This window comes from Lethenteron reissneri, chromosome 26 (genome assembly GCF_015708825.2).
Source record: "Lethenteron reissneri isolate LAM-NWPU_2019-01 chromosome 26, ASM1570882v1, whole genome shotgun sequence".
In the NCBI taxonomy this organism is placed as follows: Eukaryota; Metazoa; Chordata; class Hyperoartia; order Petromyzontiformes; family Petromyzontidae; genus Lethenteron; species Lethenteron reissneri.
Window position 1 is genome coordinate 9,256,965 of NC_083804.1, and position 19,166 is coordinate 9,276,130.

At 51.1% G+C, this 19,166-nt stretch overlaps 1 protein-coding gene across 2 annotated transcripts; it reads right to left on the reverse strand.

Annotated features, from left to right (window-relative positions):
• Positions 1-1,481: 1,481 nt before the first annotated feature.
• On the reverse strand, positions 1,482-16,624 carry LOC133347623 (uncharacterized). Of its 2 annotated transcripts, none has more exons than XM_061560059.1 (13): positions 16,407-16,624; positions 14,971-15,068; positions 14,042-14,115; positions 11,924-12,040; positions 11,391-11,482; positions 10,026-10,139; positions 9,139-9,193; positions 7,547-7,609; positions 6,407-6,474; positions 5,484-5,619; positions 4,391-4,810; positions 2,349-2,460; positions 1,482-1,557 (listed from the first exon to the last, which is right to left on the reverse strand). In XM_061560059.1, exons 2-11 carry the CDS (start codon positions 14,993-14,995, stop codon positions 4,409-4,411), a joined length of 1,146 nt encoding a protein of 381 aa, XP_061416043.1. In that variant the 5' UTR covers positions 14,996-15,068; positions 16,407-16,624; the 3' UTR covers positions 1,482-1,557; positions 2,349-2,460; positions 4,391-4,408. The 2 variants fall into 2 exon arrangements, with proteins under 2 accessions (XP_061416043.1, XP_061416042.1); XM_061560058.1 differs by having other exon boundaries at positions 14,027-14,115.
• Positions 16,625-19,166: the final 2,542 nt, after the last annotated feature.

The window sequence follows — 19,166 nt, forward strand, 5'->3', positions numbered from 1 at the left end:
AATGATGGTGATCGTGTTCATTGGATGAGATGAAGGTTGTTAGGTGATGGTTTGCTCCAAGGCAAAGACAAATATCTCCCGTATAGCCTTTACAGACTGTTCGGGAAAGTGCTGTTCGCGAGTAGCTATGAAGGCCAGTACGGGGAGGGTGGCCAGCACCACGCCCGATCACCTTTATCTCCCCAGCGGCGATGTTTACACACCACACCACCTAGGGGAGGCCTGGGACCTGTTCATATATTTGTTACTGGTGTTGGCCGCGAGCGGGCATCGAACTCGGGTCGCCGGGGTTAATAGCGCAACTTGCGCTACCGCTCCCCACGTGTCCACACACAAGCGTCTATCGAACTCGGGTCGCCAAGCGAACCGCTGCGCCACTGCTCCCCACCTGGGGAGTCGCGTGCAGGGGTGGCAGGTGGAAGGGAGAGTGAGGCGGCTGGGGTCGTGGCCGGGGTCGAGGTGGCCGCACTGGGGAGGGGAAGAACGCGGCGCCGCGGCACAGATCCCAGGCTGCACATCACGGGGCGCAGTGGGGAGGGGTGGGGGAGATGCAGAGACGCGGATAAATGACTCCCATGTCCATTCAGCACTTAAACATATACGGCCCTTTTATCAATTCTCTGCCGGATAAAGGCCTCCGATTAGCACAGTTTGGCTTCGTACGGTGCGAAAGAAGTTCAACGTACAAGTACACACACACGGCCCCGCGCATTCCGAGCAGGCCATGGGAATTATGTTAACACGGAAAGTGAGAAAATGTTTTAATAATCGACCAGAAATAACGAGTATGTAAATGAATGGTCAAAAAAAGAATTAGTGATTGAAAGGAAGAAAGAGAAGTGGCTAAGAAATTAAATATTGGCTGAGCAAGATGTGTGCGAGCCAATTGCATGTTTCCGTAAGCGCGAAAATAAAGAAAGTTCATCCAGAAAGAATGAGTGTGCGAATGAATGAAAACAAATGAGCGACTGAACGACAGAAAGCAAGAATGAATGACGATTGAAAGGGCCAAGAATTGAAATATTGTCCGAGCGAGATGTGTGCGAGCCTTGTTGCGAGTTTCCGCACGGTCGCGTGGCACCGGGGCCAGTCTCCCGTGGGCCGCCAGGATGCCCTCGATGCGCGCCGCCTCCTCGGAGCGACGGTCCGCGAGGAGCCGGCCAGAACGTCGCCCTCCGCCGCGCTGCTCGCCCCCGCACCGACTGCTCGCCCACACCTGGGCACGGCAAGGGTCACCACCATGGCAGCAGCAATGACGACAACGAACGGGAACGGGAACGGAAGCGGGGCGTGGGGGGGGAAGGAAGCTCGTAATGGCCCCGTCGGAGACACTTGAGCACTAAATATTCGGTAGCGGTTGTCGTCTCAGGCGGTTCATCGTCGCGATGTCCCTGGTGAACATGGAACGTTGGGGCAGCGTTGGTCCAACGGTTCCAACCACTTGCTAACTACGTTGGCCCAATGTTGCATATTTGCTGGGTCAAAGACCCTGATAGAGCACCGGTGGAATCTTGTATGTATGTTGAACTTCTTTCGCACCGTACGTAGCCAACCGCACTAATCGTAGGTGCGGGGGAAGGACAACAAATCGTGAGCGGTCACATTGTGGTAAAGATTGGTAGTAGCTACACAGATTTGTGAAATTCCTGAATCCGCTTTCCGCGAACGTGTCCAGGAATCGCCAGTGACAGGTTTCCTTCGCTTTATGTGGTCGTAGTAGATGCGTTGCAAAAAACGGGCGCAACGAAAGCGAAACCGCACGAGACAAGCTGCCTGCCGAGTAGCGCACACGATGCACACTCCACAATGCTGTCCCACGTCCGACCGCATGGCCCGCACGTGAGTGAATTCAAAACCGCAATACTGTATTGAGAATATTATTGGTTATTTTGGTAAAGTCACGTAGAAGGGAAACAATAAAATAATAAAAACATTTTCAATAAAATATAAAAATACATTTTATTTTATTGTTTCCCTTCTACGTGACTTTACCGAAAGAACCAAGAATGTGAATCCCTGCAGTCACGAAAGCTTTAAATCGAAATGTATTGAGAATGTTATACTAGAAATAGGTTAGCCGCATATAGGCAATAATTACACAAACCGAAACCCGCATGAAGCGAGGGTAAACCTGCACACCAAGCGGGTTAGCGAACCCATCCATGCAAACGTTCGATTATCATCTCGCTCGTGTGTGCGTGTGGTGGCCGTGCTGTGGATGCTGCGGTTTCCTCCCAAATGAAGCAAAAACTCTGCCTTATTAAAAACGCACGCACAGTCCAAACATGCCAATGCAGTAGGACCTTCGTGAAAGCAGAGTCTCTGCCATGGACGTCGTCAGCACTCACGTCGGCCTGAGGCTGTCTCTCGCTCCCCTCCTCCACCGTCTCCTCCGTGGATCGGGGTTTGGGTGTCGGGATTCTGGAGCTGTTGAACATCTCCTCGGCTCTTAGTTCCAAGCTGTGGGTAAAATATCTACAGTCATATTCATCATCATTATTATCATTTTCCATGATCAGTCCACTGCCGGATAAAGGCCTCCCCACGCCGTGTTTATCTTGGGGGTTGTGGAAATATTTCACCGCAGTGGTTAGTGTGGGTTGCTGAAGGGCACCGGACCAGTGGCGATGTCACTCGCGACCACTGATAGTTCCGGCCCCTTGAATCAAAGTCAGGTCGCCAGCGTCATTCATAGCGCATGGTGCGAATCACTGTGCTCCCCCCCCCCACCTCAATAACTTTCAGACCTTTATAAATCGACTGTTAGATGAAGCCCCCCCACCCAAACTCCACTCCCCAGACATCCTGTTGATCAGCAGGTTTGTTTGGTCAAACCTTTTCGCGTTGATAAGTTCCACCGTTTCCCGCCCAAAATTAAAATGTTACGGTTCTTTTTTTTGACGAGTGGGGCTGTAACGGTCAAAAGCCAGTTTCTCGTTGCTTAAAGTGAGATAAACATCGCGCCTGCAACTTGTTGGAGCAGCGCAACACTTTCGCGTTTCATAGAGAGCGCATTGTTTGAGCGCGTAATCAGGGCAGCCCCTGTCTTAGCACTCAGCCTCACGACATCAGTAAAGTTTTAGATTTTCTTTTCTTGCCCAGGGTTTTTTTTTCCCCTTCCACGCCTCTGCCAACGGCACTCGCTGAAATGTCATTTGGACGAAACTGAAGTTGCGGTAAATGATCTCGGCGCGAGCGCTGCGTCCATTCCCCATTAGCGGCGAGGAAACTCGCTCCTCTATAGCGCAGCGTCCGAGGTGTTTGTGAAAGAAAGGTCGTTGGGATTTCATCACCGCACTTTCAACGTATTTCACGAGCGGTCTCGCTCACTCGCAAAGACAAAGATTCAGACCCCCCACACCCCGTGTAGCCTCAACAGACCGTTGCGCGCAGAGTGCTGTTAGCGAGTAGCACCGATGATGATGTCGGGCGCGGCGCACGATGGGAGGTCGGGTGGCCAGCGCCACACTCGGCTGCATGTGTCTCCCCGGTGGCGATGTTTAGACATCGCACCAGCTGCTCGTTTGATGCTGGGTCGACCTTAGGGGAGGGCCCAGGACTGGTTCAGATAATCGTCGCCGGTGTTGGCCGTGAGCGGGAATACGAACTCGGGTCACCGGGTTCGTAACGCAGCGCGCTAACCGCCGTAACTATCGCTCCCCACGACTGGCATGCACACGCACGGACACGCTTCATACACGCAGGCGACGAGTTCAATCTGTGCACTCGGTGTGCAGAACGCCGAATTTGTTTATTTGGTGAAAAGGTTCGTTTTTATAACCGCGGCTGTGAGCGTTTTCAGTTGGCGCGTATTGCACATTGTGATGTATGGATCAGCCACATGGGCACTGGCAAAGCGAATGGAAGAAAATTAGAAAAGAGCACAAAGAAGCATTGACAAAGGTGTATATTTGGAATAGTTTTTGTTGTTGTTAGTACTGTTCATGATAGCAGATGATTGGTTGCTCCTGTGGTTATAACGTTAAATACGCAATCTGAAGGGTACGAGTTCAAATATCGCGGTTGGAGGTCAAGTGAAATCACTCTGCTATCTCCCTCACTCCCTCCTAAGGCCACCACACATTTCTCGGATGCTCAACCGGGACACATGGTGAGCTGGCAGCCCCTCCCTCTGTCAGCCCCGCCAACTTTTCCACAACCACAGCGATTCTCCTCGCCGTTCCTAACGTCTGTGGCCCCACCTACCACTCATCGGGCCCACTTTCTCCTTTGCCAGCACCGCCCACTACACAAGAGAGTCTCACACTTTGCCCGCCTCGTGGGTCAAGCATTAGCCCAGATATCTTTAAACCGGGGCCAAACCAGGAACGTTTGGCATCTACTCCTCCTGTCCTACTCCCTCGTGTCCCACTCCCTCGGCCCTCCTCACCTCCCCTCTGCTGGAGCCTCAGTCTGGCTGGCGGCGTCCGTGCACGTCACGTTCTCCAGCAGCAGGGTTCCATCTGCCTGGCCCGTTGGGTCTGGCCGAGTGACATATTCCTCGTCCACCACGTCGGTGTCCGTCTGGGCGCCCGTGTCTATGTGGGAGATTCTGTCCGTCTGGGAGATTCCGTCCAACTGAGCGGCGATTTTCGTCTGTGTGCCAGCGTCTCCCTGGGCACCCGTTTGAGTTTGCGTGTGCGTGTCCGTCTGCGCGCGCGCATTCCGTTTGGGTGTCTGCGTTCGTCCGCGTGCTCGTGTCTGCCTGGGCGTCAGTGTCTGTCTGCGCGGTGGCGTCAGTCTGAGTGCCGAACTCCCGTCTACGAGGCGCCATGGACATGGGAGCTGGTCGCTTCCTCCAGTGTCGCTCCTGCAGACAAACACAACACGAGGTGCATTATCGCGTGATGCACAACTCGGAGTCGAAAGATTAAGCTTTGGTCTCTCTGCTCAAGGGAGCAGAGGAGGGGTGGCGCTCCTTCTGCCCCAAGGACCATGACACACTCGGGGGAAATGGAACGGCAAACATTTCCGTGGCGATATCCGACAACAGTTTCATTAAAGTTCATCAACGTGTATAATGATCCTAAGGTGGAAATTCCGCCATTCCCATGGGTTGACCACTGTTGACCTTCCCCAAAGCGGTACGACATTAACGGACCCCTGGGGGATTGTAATGATAATTAGGACACCAAGCTTTGGCTTCCTTCCGACCCCCCACGGTCTGAACTTGGAGGATCCCTCCTGTGCAGGATTATAGGTGCCGGATAGATGATGGCCTGAGTCGTCCAAAACCAGATTCAAATGCTTTAACCAAGGTTCCACTCCGGCAGGCTATCTAACTCTGTAACGTGAAAATATTGCGAGAAAGAAAATTATAATCAGTAAAGGCTCACTGAGTCCTCAGTGTTTTTGCGAGGTGGAGAAAACCCATACACGTGAGCAGATACCACTCAAAGATCTGCACAGCTATGCAAATATTTTCTATACTGCGTTCTACAGGCATATTTAAATTTGTAATGCTTTTTTTCTCTTTCACTTACAGTTGGGATGAACATGTCTTGATCATCACTATCGTCTTCATCGTCATAATCATCGTCATCAACATCCACGTCTTCATCACTGTTGCCTTTACTGAAGCCTTCGGAAGAGGTTTTCTGAACACTCCGGACGTCTCCCCTACAACAACACGACAAGACGTCCCCGACTTAAATAAGACACTCGTGTCCAACAGCACGTGTCAAACGACGCACGCTTCAGGAAAAAAGAAAACTCTCATCCCGTGGAGAGAAGAGCTGGGGGTTGCTTGCTCGTTTGTTAGTTGGGGTGCCGCAGTGGCTAGGAGATGTTAACTACCTCGCCTGGTTTACAGGAGGTCGTGTGTTCGACCCTGACCCCGACGCCTGTATTTTTGGAGGTTGGATGTTCTCCCCGTGGTCGCGTGGATTTTTCTCCGGGTCCTCCGGTTTCTCCCTCCGCATTTAGAAACATGCGTTTCGAGTATTTGGCTGCTATAAATGTCCACGCAATAAGCCACTTGATTACGCTAGAATTTGTGGCGAGGTCGCTTCTGAAAGAGCTATACAGCTCAGTGGGTCTTGCCCGGTAAAATAAAAATAAACTTTTGGTTTTATAGTTTAAATAGGTGGAATCAGGGCTGCGCCCTTTGACCCCACCAAAGTTCATGCCCCTTAGCGGTGAATTGCGGTTATGAGGGTGCCCCCCCCCCCCACACAACAGTTCTTGTGCCCCCCCCCCCCCCACTCGATCCGATAGGAGTTGGTGCTGGGGCTAGTTAGGAGCAGGGTCTGGTTCTCTAGTTTTTATGGATTGGGGGTTCGGTCTGGTTGCCTCGTGTCTTGATTTGAGGGGTAGTATCTGGTTGCCGAGTTATTGTTAGGGGCAGAGCAACATCTAACACGGACATTTACATTGTCGTTCACTTTCGCTGCTGATGTTCACGTACCTCTGGGTCGCTTCCTCCATGAAAGACGCCATCATATTCGGCCACTTTGCTCCAAGAACGTCAGTTGCCTGGCCGTCGGGGTTCCGTGAGAAAACACAGATGTTCGCTAATAGGCACGTGCACGCACACATGTGCTGTACACGTATGTACACTCGGACAGTCATTCGTACAAAGCTGCCCCGTATAGACATACAGCCTGTTGGAGAAAGTGCCGTTAGCGAGCACCTATCAAGGCTGAAACTGTGCACGAGTTGGTGGGGTGGCCAACACAACGTTATTCGGAATCTGTCTTCCTCAGTGCTGGGTAAGGTGATACATTAGATACGGTACTGTACTCACTTTAGGCTGAGTTGATCTACAGGAGGCCAAGCATCAGGTCAGATATCACTTTCCACTTATGTTATCCGTGGCCTGGAATTGAGTTTATGTAACTGAGTTCATAGCACAACTCCTTCATGACATACAAAGAGACACTCTCAAATACACAGACACAGACAAATAAACATTTACATACAACCGCGATTCGCCACTAAAGTAACGTCACCACAGCATTTGTGCTGTCACTCTGAGGCCACGTGGAGTTGTTGAAGGCTCGCTGGCAGGAGGGCCCAGGTGCTCTGGATTAACTGACATGATTGGTTATATGCACTATGAGATCTCCTTTACCAGTGGCAAAATATAGTAATAGGTTTTTACCCTTTTAACTGGTACAAAAGTTGTACACCTTTTGGCGTCATCTGGTCCAACACCAATGGAGACTAGGCTCTAAAGAAAGCTGTCTCGGGTGTGGACCAATCAACTTCAAGGACAGTGCATATCATTATCATCATCAGAGTTGTTTCTTTTTGTTTGAATTTTGACTTCTTGTGTTGAGGTTATTGCAAACATGATGCCTTGTATAAAGGTGTCAGATTTTGTACCAGTTAAAAGGGTAAAAACCTATTACTATGATTGGTTATATGCACCCCACCTGTGGCAACTTTCTGTGACTTAGCCACCCATCGACAAACCAAAAAACACGCACGGTGCCAAAGAAGTTCAACATACGTACACACACACACTCACACGACAGAATAATAATAAAGTTGCGTGCGTCGCTGGGATCGCATGGCTTCGAAATGAACGTCGTCGATCTCTCACCGTCATCTTCATAAACATCTTCTCCCAGCGAAGCAACCTTCTCTCCTCTGCAACTCTTCTCACCTGAGAAAAATTAACCCGTAAAAACAAACTTTTTCACTATAAATCCTTTATATGCGTGGCATCGGTTTTATTTTATTATTCATTTCTGTTTTTCTTGAGTAAGAGTTTCATTTTTATCACATTGGTAGTTTAAATTAAATATGAAAAAAAGATTTTTTCTAAAAAGTGGAAAATTTTGGAAAAAAATTTTCACGAAAATAAATTGTCACGCACAACGAGTCTGTGTGCAAAATGTCAGCTCGATTGGATCACGGGAAGTGGGTTAAAAAACGACCGAAAGATTTGCATGGTCGTAAGCGCGCAAGCAAGCAAGTGAACTTAATATAAAGGATTTTAAAACATGACATTGACGCGTCTCCAGGAAAAGCCCCACACGAGTGACATTCAACTCAACATGTAAAGATTATTTGCGGATTCTGCCCTCTTGTCAGGTTCGCCGTTACGGGAAGAAATGTTTTATTCGCTGGTGAAAAGACAACTTGTGCGGAGAGGCTTTCATCTAGCAGTGGATAGATAATGGCTGATGATATTGATATTTTTGTATTGTTCGTTACCAAAAGGACCACACAAAAGACATTATGGATCATCAGGGAGCCATGCCCAGATATGACGCGCCAAGATGAGGGCAGGATTGTATATGGGTGCTTGCAATAATTTGGGTTCATCAGTGAACCGTATTGTGCTATAACTGCCAAGGAGTGGCAATGGTGCTGCATGGGTCTTCGTAATGTTTCGGCCTCATCACTGGTGAGGGGGTGGAGTGGAATTTTAAGTGGACTTTTTGTTGACCGATGGAATGAGGTTTTGGATGATGTTTTTGGTGGAGATGTTGGCGACACAACCGGTGCAGTGTTGGTTGGAGTGTTTGGTGGAGTGTTGGTTGGGGTGTTGGATCACACACTGGTCGATTTTGTGTGCCAAGGCAAACTCGCAAAGTGAACCGACTCATGGACTTTTGAACTTTTTCCATGGCGACTTTACCTCTGTTGTCTCACACGTTCAGGCCTCACACTCTCCACTCTAGCCTCACTCAATCAAGGCCCCCCCCCCCCCCCAATATTCAAATATGCTCAAAATGTCCCCCCCAATATATTGCTATAAAATAAATGTATGTTTATATGATTGTGGTTATGGTTGTACTTAATTAATCCCTAATCTCTGCCATTATATACAATGAAATAAGAAAAGGTAAAAAAGAAAAAAACAGAGCAATGTAATACAATACACTATTAGACATTAATGTAATAAAGAAATAAAAAGTCCATCCTATGTGTTAGTTATTTTAAAAATATTTTAGGCAGGAAATGGCAGGAAATTAGTTTTCAAATTTAGTTTTTTTTCTGGGGGGGTCCCCCAGACCCCCTGGAAGATTTGGTCCCCTCCAATGTTGACTCCATGGCTACGGCCTTGCACACAATCGACCCCCAGCCTCAGTCAACTCCTCGGCAGGTTGCACAAGCTGAGGGGCTCGTGCAAGGCCAGGCGGTGGTGTGCAGGTGGTGACCTCCCCTGCACTGAAAGGTCACTACCTGCTCGTGCACCAGCTGCAACCGCCTCATGGCGACATCCAGAAGCCTCTGTTTCCTAGGGACAGATGGACACACACACGCGCGCGTGGGCAGGGGCGCAACAACTCATTTCAACGGGGTGGACCCCCCCTCTCTCCCTTCCCCCGACTCACTTCTACTGAAAAAGCTACGGATGTGTGTTAACCCGTGTACAATAATGTGCAGGCTACAACCATGTATTATTGTTCTCCTTAGTTTTTTGGTAAAAAAAAAAAATTCTTTACATTTTTTTACTTGTTTATCTTGTTGTTGATTCGGCCCCCCCTTGTGACCGACTGGGCCCCTACGCGTCGCATGACGCTACCACATACCCCCCCCCCATAGTTGTCTACCACATACCCCCCCCCCCCCCCCCATAGTTGTGTCCCTGAGCACGCGGGCACACAAACACCTCCTCTGCATGCGGCTCCAGTCACTCGGTCAGTGTCAACGGAAGAGCTCTCTGCTCTAGTAGCTACACACCTGGCCGTGTACGTCCCACGCGAGTTTGAATCCTCGTTCAGGGAAGGAGGGTGGGAAAAAAAGACCTTTAAATTTTTGATCAAGGGCTCGGTCGTAGCGCAATTTGTAATGCCACTGCAGTAAGGTATTGAAATGTATGGGTGTGATGTCACACGAGGGCTATGACGAAGTGATGATGGTCAACAATAGCTATGACGATGACCACAGCGATGATCATAATGATGGCAATGGTGGTGGACGACTGTGAGGATGATGGAGAGCAATGATGATGATGAGAATGATGATGACGATGATGGTGGTGGTGCTGGGTGCGGGGGAGATGATGAGGCGGAGAGGAGGAGGAGGAGGGACGAAGGAGGAGGTAGCGGCCATTGACCGGCGCCCACATCTGGCAGTGCTCGTGTAGGGTCCTCAATGTCTCGCTCTGCCCGTGCCAGTGAGACGAGTAGACCAGCGTGAGACGGGACAATTCCCCGGCGGGCACCTGCACGTCTGATACACTTCGTCACACATTATCATCACCATCGTCGTTAATATCGCAGACGTTATCATTGTCATCGTTACTACTATCATCTCTCCATGGCCATCCCCAACTCATCTTCAGCCTCTCATGTATTTTTGTGCCCCTCTTTCGTGCTCACCATTCCCAATCTTCTCTCTGTATCTCTCTCTGCCTCCTTCCTTCTCTCTGTGCTCGATCTCGTTTTAGATCCTTCTCCCGCCTTGTATCCCTCCACTGGAATCAACTTCCCCTGTACATTGAGCAGTCCCCTTCCTTAACCTCATTTTCCTTCCTCTCTCGAAGCCTCACCTCTTCTCCACTGCCCATTCCCTTCCTCTTCCCTCCCCTTGCCCCTCCACTCCGTCTCCTCCCTCCTCTGCCCTTTCGTGACCTCATATGCCCTCTGTTACGATCACTCATTTCTCGACCTTTGCACTCCCTTGCCATCTAAATCACTATATTTTTGTACCACTTTTAAACTATGTAAAACACCTTTAGCTAAGGCGACTGTTTAACATATTCCTGCGGAGGGAGCTGGTAGGAACGTTGGGTTGCTCGGTCAATGGCCAGGGTCAACGGCGGCGTGGTGTATTCCGCAAATATGCCCGACTGTGAGGGCGGGCACAAGCCGGCGTGAGTAGGTTAAACGTTGAGTTTTATAAGGGCACCACGGGGTGATCAGCCCCTCCCCACCCAGCCCCAATCCACCCACCCCCCACCCAACCCCATCCTCCCCACCCAGCCCCTCCCCACCCAGCCCCTCCCTGCACGACAGACGGACGGACACAATAATCTCCTGTGGGCTGGTGTAACCAGGAGGTTCCTACCAGTATAAATATAAAATATTAAAAGATCAACATTGTCACCATGACTGTTATCATTGTTAGTAGTCATGGTGATGTTGATAATCATCACCGTGGCTGTTATTAGGAGTAGGATCATCATTGTCAGCATCATTATCGTCCCTGTCATAACCATCAGCATTATCACTACCAGTCTCATTCATCATCATTGCTATCCTGAGTATATCGTTTATTCACGTTCTTTGTCAATTGTTGCCATCACTGCCAGTGTCATATTCATGATGATGATCATCATCATAACCAGTTTAATCATTGTTATATACATCATCATCATTTGTCTCATAGAATTGTAACTGGTGTCTAGTGGGGAGCGAGTAGTGTATTAACCTGCACCGGGCCTCGTCTACGTAAACTCAGCCTTAAATGAGTGGGAAGGCCCCTGCTACCTGCGGTGTAGGCGAGACATGAGCAGGAGAAACCTCGCGCGCAGGGCCCCGGGAAGAGAGTGCTGGAGCAGCACATCCTTAAAGTCCATGAGCTGTGGACAAAATGAAAACACGGGGGACGTGAAGATGGAGAGAACATGAAGACATGGCAACATGAAGATCCGGAGACTTGCAAACGAAGAGACGTGTAGACATGGGGACATGAAAACCCAGAGACTTGGAAACGAAGAGACGTGAAGACATGGGGACGTGAAGACCCAGAGACTTGGAAACGAAGGGACATGGGAACATAGATACATGGGGATAAAAAAAACTCACATTTAAGCACAGAACACAGTAACTTGATGATAATACATGTAACCATCAAGACACAGAGCTAGTGAGACACCGGGACACGAAAATATCGTAACGTGAAAATACAAGAGTACACGGAGACACGAAGGCACGGGGCCATTAATACGGAGAGACAAGACAACACAGGGTCGTGGAGACGTGGGAACACGAGAAGCCACTGCCATCACTGCCGTCGTCACCTCGGCCACGCAGCCGCGGGTGAGCGCGAGGGCCGACACCGTCTCCTGAGACAGCGCCTCGAAGCGGTTCTCGTCACGGGCCTTGGGGACCCCTAACTCGTGTGGCCCTGGCTCGGCCTGCACCCCCGCAGCATACACGCACAACAACAACAACAACAACCGCCATTCGCCACTAAGTGGCGGTGACGTCACCATGGCGCTTGTGCCACGGGTCGACTGACTAAGATGACTGGCCGATGCACCACCTGTGCCTGCTACTGTGCCAACTTGCTGCGCTTCAGCCACCCGGTGCTTCGGTCGTTGTGAGCGTCGCTCCTCCGCCCTCCGTTGTAAATGTTGAAGGGCGACTGCCTCCAAATGCCCAGTAGCGTCCTTCACGAGCCTTCTCCACAGAGGCCAATCTTGACACCGCTGGTACCAGTCATCGGCAAGTCCACTCAGCTGCACATCCTCTTGTACCACATCACTCCATCTCATCTTTAGCCCCTGGCACACCTGTTTAGCCCCCTCTATCTGGCCGAACAAAAGCTGTTTAAGCATGCGGTGGCTGGGCATGCGGGCTACATGATCCAACCAACGCAGCCTTGCCTGCCAGAGGAGCTCACTGATGGAACTTTGTCCAGATCTTTCAAGGATTTGTGAGCTCCTGACACAATCCAGCCTTGTTTAACCCAGGATGGATCGTAGGCAGGCCAGCCTAAATGTTTCTAACCGGTGAAGATGTTCCATTAGGGGGGTCCATGTTTCGCAAGTGTAAAGAAAGGAGGGCATGACTGTGGCCAAGAAGACCTGCAGCTTCGTGTGGAGCGACAGACCAGGTAACTTCCACACAGCGTTACGCAACCGATGAAAAGATAATGCCGCTCGACTATCGCGGAGTAACACCTCTGCTGTCAAATTGGAGCCAGTCATGAGCACAGTGCCCAGATATGGAAAAGTCTCCACTCTCTCCACAACTGCCCCATCACCAATTTGGAGTTGTGGGGGTGGAGTGTCTGATGGTACAAAATACCCAGGCAGGTGCTTAGTTTTGGTGGGGCTGATGGTAAGGCCCAACCTCTTCGTGGCATGCTTCAGGTTCAGCAGCAGTGCCTCCAACTCACCCTCTGAGTGAGCAGCAATTACCAGATCATTGGCATATATAACATGGTTGACCAATAGGGAGCCATTCCTTGACTGCACCCGGGCATCGAACAGCCTCCCATTATATCTGTACTAGATGGAAATTCCTCCGGTACAGCCATCGAAGGCATCACGAACTACGTGGTCCAAATAGATGTTAAATAATGTGGGAGCCAGAGGACATCCCTGTCGCACCCCAAGGTGAACAGGGAATGGTCCCGACTCCCTGCCACGTAGTTTTACCCGGGCCCACTCACCATACTGAAGGTCCTTAATGATTGTGAGCAAACTGTCAGGGACTCCGAAAGCACGAAATACAACCCAGAGCCCAGGCCTACTGATGGTATCATAGGCTTTGACCAGGTCACGCACGCGCACACAAACACACGCACACCCACTCCTCCATTCAAACACGCTCCGTCACACAGATTCCTCTGAGTCTTAACGCCATCTCAATCTATGTATTGCTCAATTTAACAGCATTTCAAACACAAGCTCGCTCATATAATTGTTCAAACACCTGCTCGCACCAACACTTTACCCCAACACCTGCTATCCCCAATGCCTGCTCACCTCAACACCTGGTCAATCAATACCTGCTCACTATAAATGTTCTCGATTGGGTCAAACTTTCCACGAATGAGTGTTTGGCATGTGGTCGGACGCTTGAGAACCCAAAGAAATTCATCAGCAATGTAAAGGGAGATAACACTTAACGACAACTGCACGCGTACATTCAAGGGCCCATTACTTGCATCTCATAGCCACCTCGCGGCCAGGCACATTAAACACGTTTACAAAAAAATGTTGGCAAGAACGCCCTGTGCCAGGATCGTACGACCAGCTTGTTTACGTAGGAGCAGAGTGTTACTTCATGGTTAGGCAGGGGTGATGGAAGAGGTGTGCAGCCGGCTCTGTTTGACCTCACTCGTGTAGCCTGACGCCCCCCACAAGGTCATCCTCTAAACATAGCTTGTCTACCTCATCCCCATCCACCTCGTCGTCGCGTTCATCCACACGAGCCAGCGAACCGCCCCTCTGCTGAAGCCAGCCGGGGACGCCTGCTGCTGCTGCCGCCGCCGCACATGTAAAAAATAACAAGTTAGATTCCCTGTACAGGTCTTTGTCGTACAGGTAAACACCTACGTGTAATATTTAGCATGGAGGGGGTGCTGTCGTGTTTTTTTAGGTAGTTTGTAGCCAGTTGAGAAATTTGTACATTCACATGGCAGATGCCACTATTGTTGGTGCACACACACAGTGGAATGTCGATCCGTCACAGAGGGATGATGGGCCGAGTTGAACCCTGACCTGGAGTTCGACTCGCGACCTTCTGTTCTAACCACATCAACGCCCAGGCTTTAATCTGCATTTAAATTTGACGGTGGCTTGGAGAGACATTCATCCAGCAGTGGAAATATCGCGGCTGAAGATGATTTATGAATTAAAATGATTGTGCCGTCTTGCCTGATTGTGAAGCAGTGAATGGCAAAGGGGGGTTGTTATGACGAATGTTCTGTGAATGGCCTTCTAACACCAGGAAACCCAGTGGCATTTCTTTGCCAGGCCACACCGTGACGATGAGACTCAAAAGGATTTGAGACCGGTTCAAGGTTTTGCTGCTCACACAAAGGCTCCTGGGAAATTCTGACCAAGAAGACAAATGAAATGGCCTGATGGACTAAAATGTATTTTTGTTGGTAGTGAACTGACCCTTGTCGATCCGTGTTACTCAAGGCAGACGATTGACTGATGTGAATCCCAGTCGTGTTCTTTGAAGGATCATATTGGATAAAGTATACAGTCGAGTCCACGTTTTACACGATTTAAGTTTTCGCTGTACACTTTTCTTACGTACGATCACCCATCAGTGAACCAAGTCATTCGCACGCCCATGGAGTGTGAGATACAATTAGTGGCGTTACCTTCCGTCTTCCTTATTGGTGGCATCGTGGTCGCTTATTGCAGTGGCTGTCTGCGGGGACCCACACACGTGGTGGTGGTGGTGCTCGCGTTGTCACCTCTGGGGTACATAAAACCGCGACATATCGTGGGAAGAATGAATGTATGTTGAACGTCTTTCCCACTGTACGAATCCAACCGTACTAATTGGAGGTGCGCAATATCTCACAGTGCCAGAATCGGTGAGAACTACTACTGTACACGTAAATGCATGGTCTTGAGTGGTTTATTATTATTATGCAACTGACGAAACCCGAAATTGTTAATGCCATGGGAAGACTGACAAGATATCCAAAAGTAAGGGCCATCCATAGGGGGGAGGGTGCGGCCCCCGACGCCTTCAAACTAAACTGGAAGTATTACATTTGACGACCGTGACGTTAAAGCGCGCCCCCCCCCAAAAGTACGGGGTCCAGGGCGGTCGCCCCGATTCGCTGAATCCGAGTGACGGCTCTGTCAAAGACTAGCTACGTCGAAAAGGAGGACGTCCTGGGAAATCCAGGACAGGTGGCAACGGTAACCTGGCAGACAAGCAAGCAGATACTGTACATCACAGAGGGCCTGACCCTGACTGATCAGTGGAATGATGGTCATTGACTGTGATGCTCATATCGTACATTTACCACGGATATGGAGATTTATTGATGATGAATTATGGAGTATTGGAACTATTGATAATAAGGGATTTCTGTTGATGAATTATTGCTTATTCGTACACTCATAACGTCAATTAAGTACAAAGACTTATCAATGAAGACGTATGGTCGACAAAGGAATTACGATGATAATTTATTATCAAAACCATAATCCAAATACCTTATTTTCCGGAGTATAGGACGCTCCGGAAAGTAAGACGCACCTCAACGTGTACACCGCTGTCAATAAACTTACAACGAAAAACCTGGTCAATGACAAAGATGCCCCATATAGCCTTAACATACGCCGGGGGCAAGTGCTGTTCGCGAGCACCTATCAAGGCCGGCACAGCACACGAGCGGGTGGGTGGCCAGCACCGCCACCGGCCGCCTTTGTCTCCCCAGTGGCGATGTTTACACACCGCGCCGGGTACTCATTTGAGGCCGCGTCTACCTAGGGGCCTCCCAGATGCCGGTTACAGATATTCGCCGCTGTTATTAATGAGTCGTTTGCGGGACTCGAACCTGGGTCGCCGGGTGAAAGCGACACTTTTCACCACCGCTACCCCCCCCCCACCACCACGTGTGGAGACAGAGATGAATCACAACGCACGTGCGCGCCTACTGCACCATGAGACGCACAACGCCAACTTTATGATTGAAAGCGCGCGCGCGCAGGAGGAAAGGCGCGTCTTATAATCCGGTACAGGGTGTATATATATATAAAAACCCCATTGTCCCACCCGCCCCCCACGGCAACTCACCTGTGTCCTCCACTGCGGTCGCTACCGCCACTCCACGTCGCTGCGACGCGGGCTGCGGTCAGTGACGGCGACTGCGTTCGCTCTGAAATCTCAGTGATGCCCTCCCCTCCCCTCGCCTCTCGCTCACTCACTCATCGCATTGGCGTTGTTCTTCTTCTCTCTGGGTCACCACCGTCAGTTGGTGGTGGTGGTGATGTTGTTGAATTGCATCGCTGGGGTTGGGGTGACCGGCTGGGGGGGGGGGGCGTGGTGGCGTTGGGGGGTTGGTGGCGACCGCGTCGCGTTTTGGTTGTCACGGAGATGGAAGTCAGTCCCGAGACGCGACGAGCCCTGGGGGGCAAGGGGTGGGGGCGAGGGGGGGGCAAGGGGTGGGGGCGAGGGGGGGGCAAGGGGTGGGGGCGAGGGGGGGGCGAGAGGGGGGGGGCGAGAGGGGAGGCAAGGGGTGGGGGCGAGGGGGGAGCAAGGGGTGGGGGCGAGGGGGGTGGGCAAGAGGGGGGGGCAAGGGGTGGGCGAGAGGGGGGGGCGAGAGGGGGGGCAAGGGGTGGGGGCGAGGGGGGGCAAGGGGTGGGGGCGAGGGGGGTGGGCAAGGGGTGGGCGAGAGGGGGGGCGAGAGGGGGGGCAAGGGGTGGGGGCGAGGGGGGGCAAGGGGTGGGGGCGAGGGGGGGCAAGGGGTGGGAGCGAGGGGGGTGGGCAAGGGGTGGGCGAGAGGGGGGGGCAAGAGGTGGGGGCGAGGGGGGGGCAAGGGGTGGGGGCGAGAGGGGGGGCAAGGGGTGGGGGCGAGGGGGGGCAAGGGGTGGGGGCGAGGGGGGTGGGCAAGGGGTGGGCGAGAGGGGGGGCGAGAGGGGGGGCAAGGGGTGGGGGCGAGGGGGGGCAAGGGGTGGGGGCGAGGGGGGGCAAGGGGTGGGAGCGAGGGGGTGGGCAAGGGGTGGGCGAGAGGGGGGGGCAAGAGGTGGGGGCGAGGGGGGGGCAAGGGGTGGGGGCGAGAGGGGGGGCAAGGGGTGGGGGCGAGGGGGGGCAAGGGGTGGGGGCGAGGGGGGGGGCAAGAGGTGGGGGCGAGGGGGGGGCAAGGGGGAGGGGCGATGGGGGGGCAAGGGGTGGGCGAGAGGGGGGGGCAAGGGGTGGGGGCGAGGGGGTCACTCGGGGACACGGAACAGGGCGAGGAGGGGGGTGGGCGAGACGCGTGCCACAGAATCCCGTCAACTCATCGATGTGCTCCTTGCAGGTTGTTGTAGCGCTTTCCGGCACGCGCTCGTCATTGTAAGCGTTTCATTAAACCGAATGGAAGCTGCCGAGTATATTTATATTCCCATATATTCACGAACATGTTTAATGGATACGCGTACTGGGAATATAAACGTGGAACGTAAGGCCGACGTTTGCCCGACGATTGGCGTGTTTCTTGTTGGGAGGTTCGCCCTCTTGAAAACCGGCCACGTCGATCAGTGGTGTACAGTAGTCCAACACCCGGAGATGCCCAGACCAGAGCAAAGCGATCACGTACGGCAGTGACACATACGCGTACTGCACTTTCAAATACACAACGCGATTTCGTACTGCTCGTGAAACACACACGAGGACAAACAAACGCACGTTGGAACTCGTCCCATTATAATATAATCCATGCGGTGTGCATGGTTTTTCTTGCTTGTGCTGTTACCATGTCATGTATCGTAGCACTGTCAATTAGCGTGGCGTGGTGGCGCAGTGATAACATTTGTTGCTAATCTCCTGAGTTTGTACGTTCTGTACGTTCTCCTATGATCACTGTTTCATTGCTTGTATAGCTTTATTTTGGTGATTTTCGAAAAGTTTTTTGGTTTGGCCATGTTTGTTTGTTGTAGTACAGAGTTAGACTGATGGCCTTAATCTAAGTTGTCTTGTGGTTGTTGTTGTTTGACTTGCATCCCACTGGGATTTTTGCACATTTTTGTGTACGGTGCTTTTTCTGCAATATTTTACAGTCTTTTCTTGGATTTTCTGTTTGCACATAGTCACATATTCACTTTAAGATGTTTTCTTGTTCATGTTTTTGTTTTCTGTTTGTTGCGGTTGCACCCGATTCAAGAGCCGAATGGCTCACAGGGCTATACCTAATACATGAACTTGAACTTCTCCCCCCTGATCTGCATCGGGTTTCCTCAGGTTTCTTAGGTTCCCTGTCACAGATAAAGAGAACGCATGCATTGTAACGGTTATTGGCCAAACATCCCAAATGCTGATGAATGACACTGAAAACTACCCGATTGGAATTCCACTCAGGAGCAACAACACCCCCCCCCCCATATTCAACAACAAAACACTTGCCAAGACTCTCCTGAAAATTAGTCTTGAGACTCAATGAGGCCTTCCTTGGTGAACAATCGTGACAATTGCTGCGGGGAAATTGGTGGCTTTCTTCACGTATTTTTTTAATAGTAAAAATTTTCTCCGGGACAAAGAGCGCTATAACGAATCAACGTTCTACCGGGATCACACTAAGCGAGGTCTCCCCTGTACAGCACCGTGCTGCATTCCCCGGTGGTCATCCAGAACAGACCGTACGACATAGAACGTCGCAATGTTCCCGATCCACAAATACGAAGGAGACATGATAGCGATACAGTCCGCTGCCCCTGCATGTGACATTGTAGTTGTTGCTCTGCCATTTACATCAGCCATACAAAATATGACTAAACAAGATTGTGGATCAAAGCAAACATTATCATCACTATTCTTTTTGTCACGCTCCACATTGAAATGCGCACAGAATATATACTTACC

Coding starts and splice junctions, on each gene's coding strand:
- LOC133347623 (XM_061560058.1), bottom strand. CDS start 14,995: ATGCCACCAATAAGGAAGACGGAAG. Junction 11,483..11,923: donor CCCGCGGCTGCGTGGCCGAG/GTGACGACGGCA, acceptor TTTTGTCCACAG/CTCATGGACTTTAAGGATGT. Junction 6,475..7,546: donor AGATGTTTATGAAGATGACG/GTGAGAGATCGA, acceptor CCCGACGGCCAG/GCAACTGACGTTCTTGGAGC.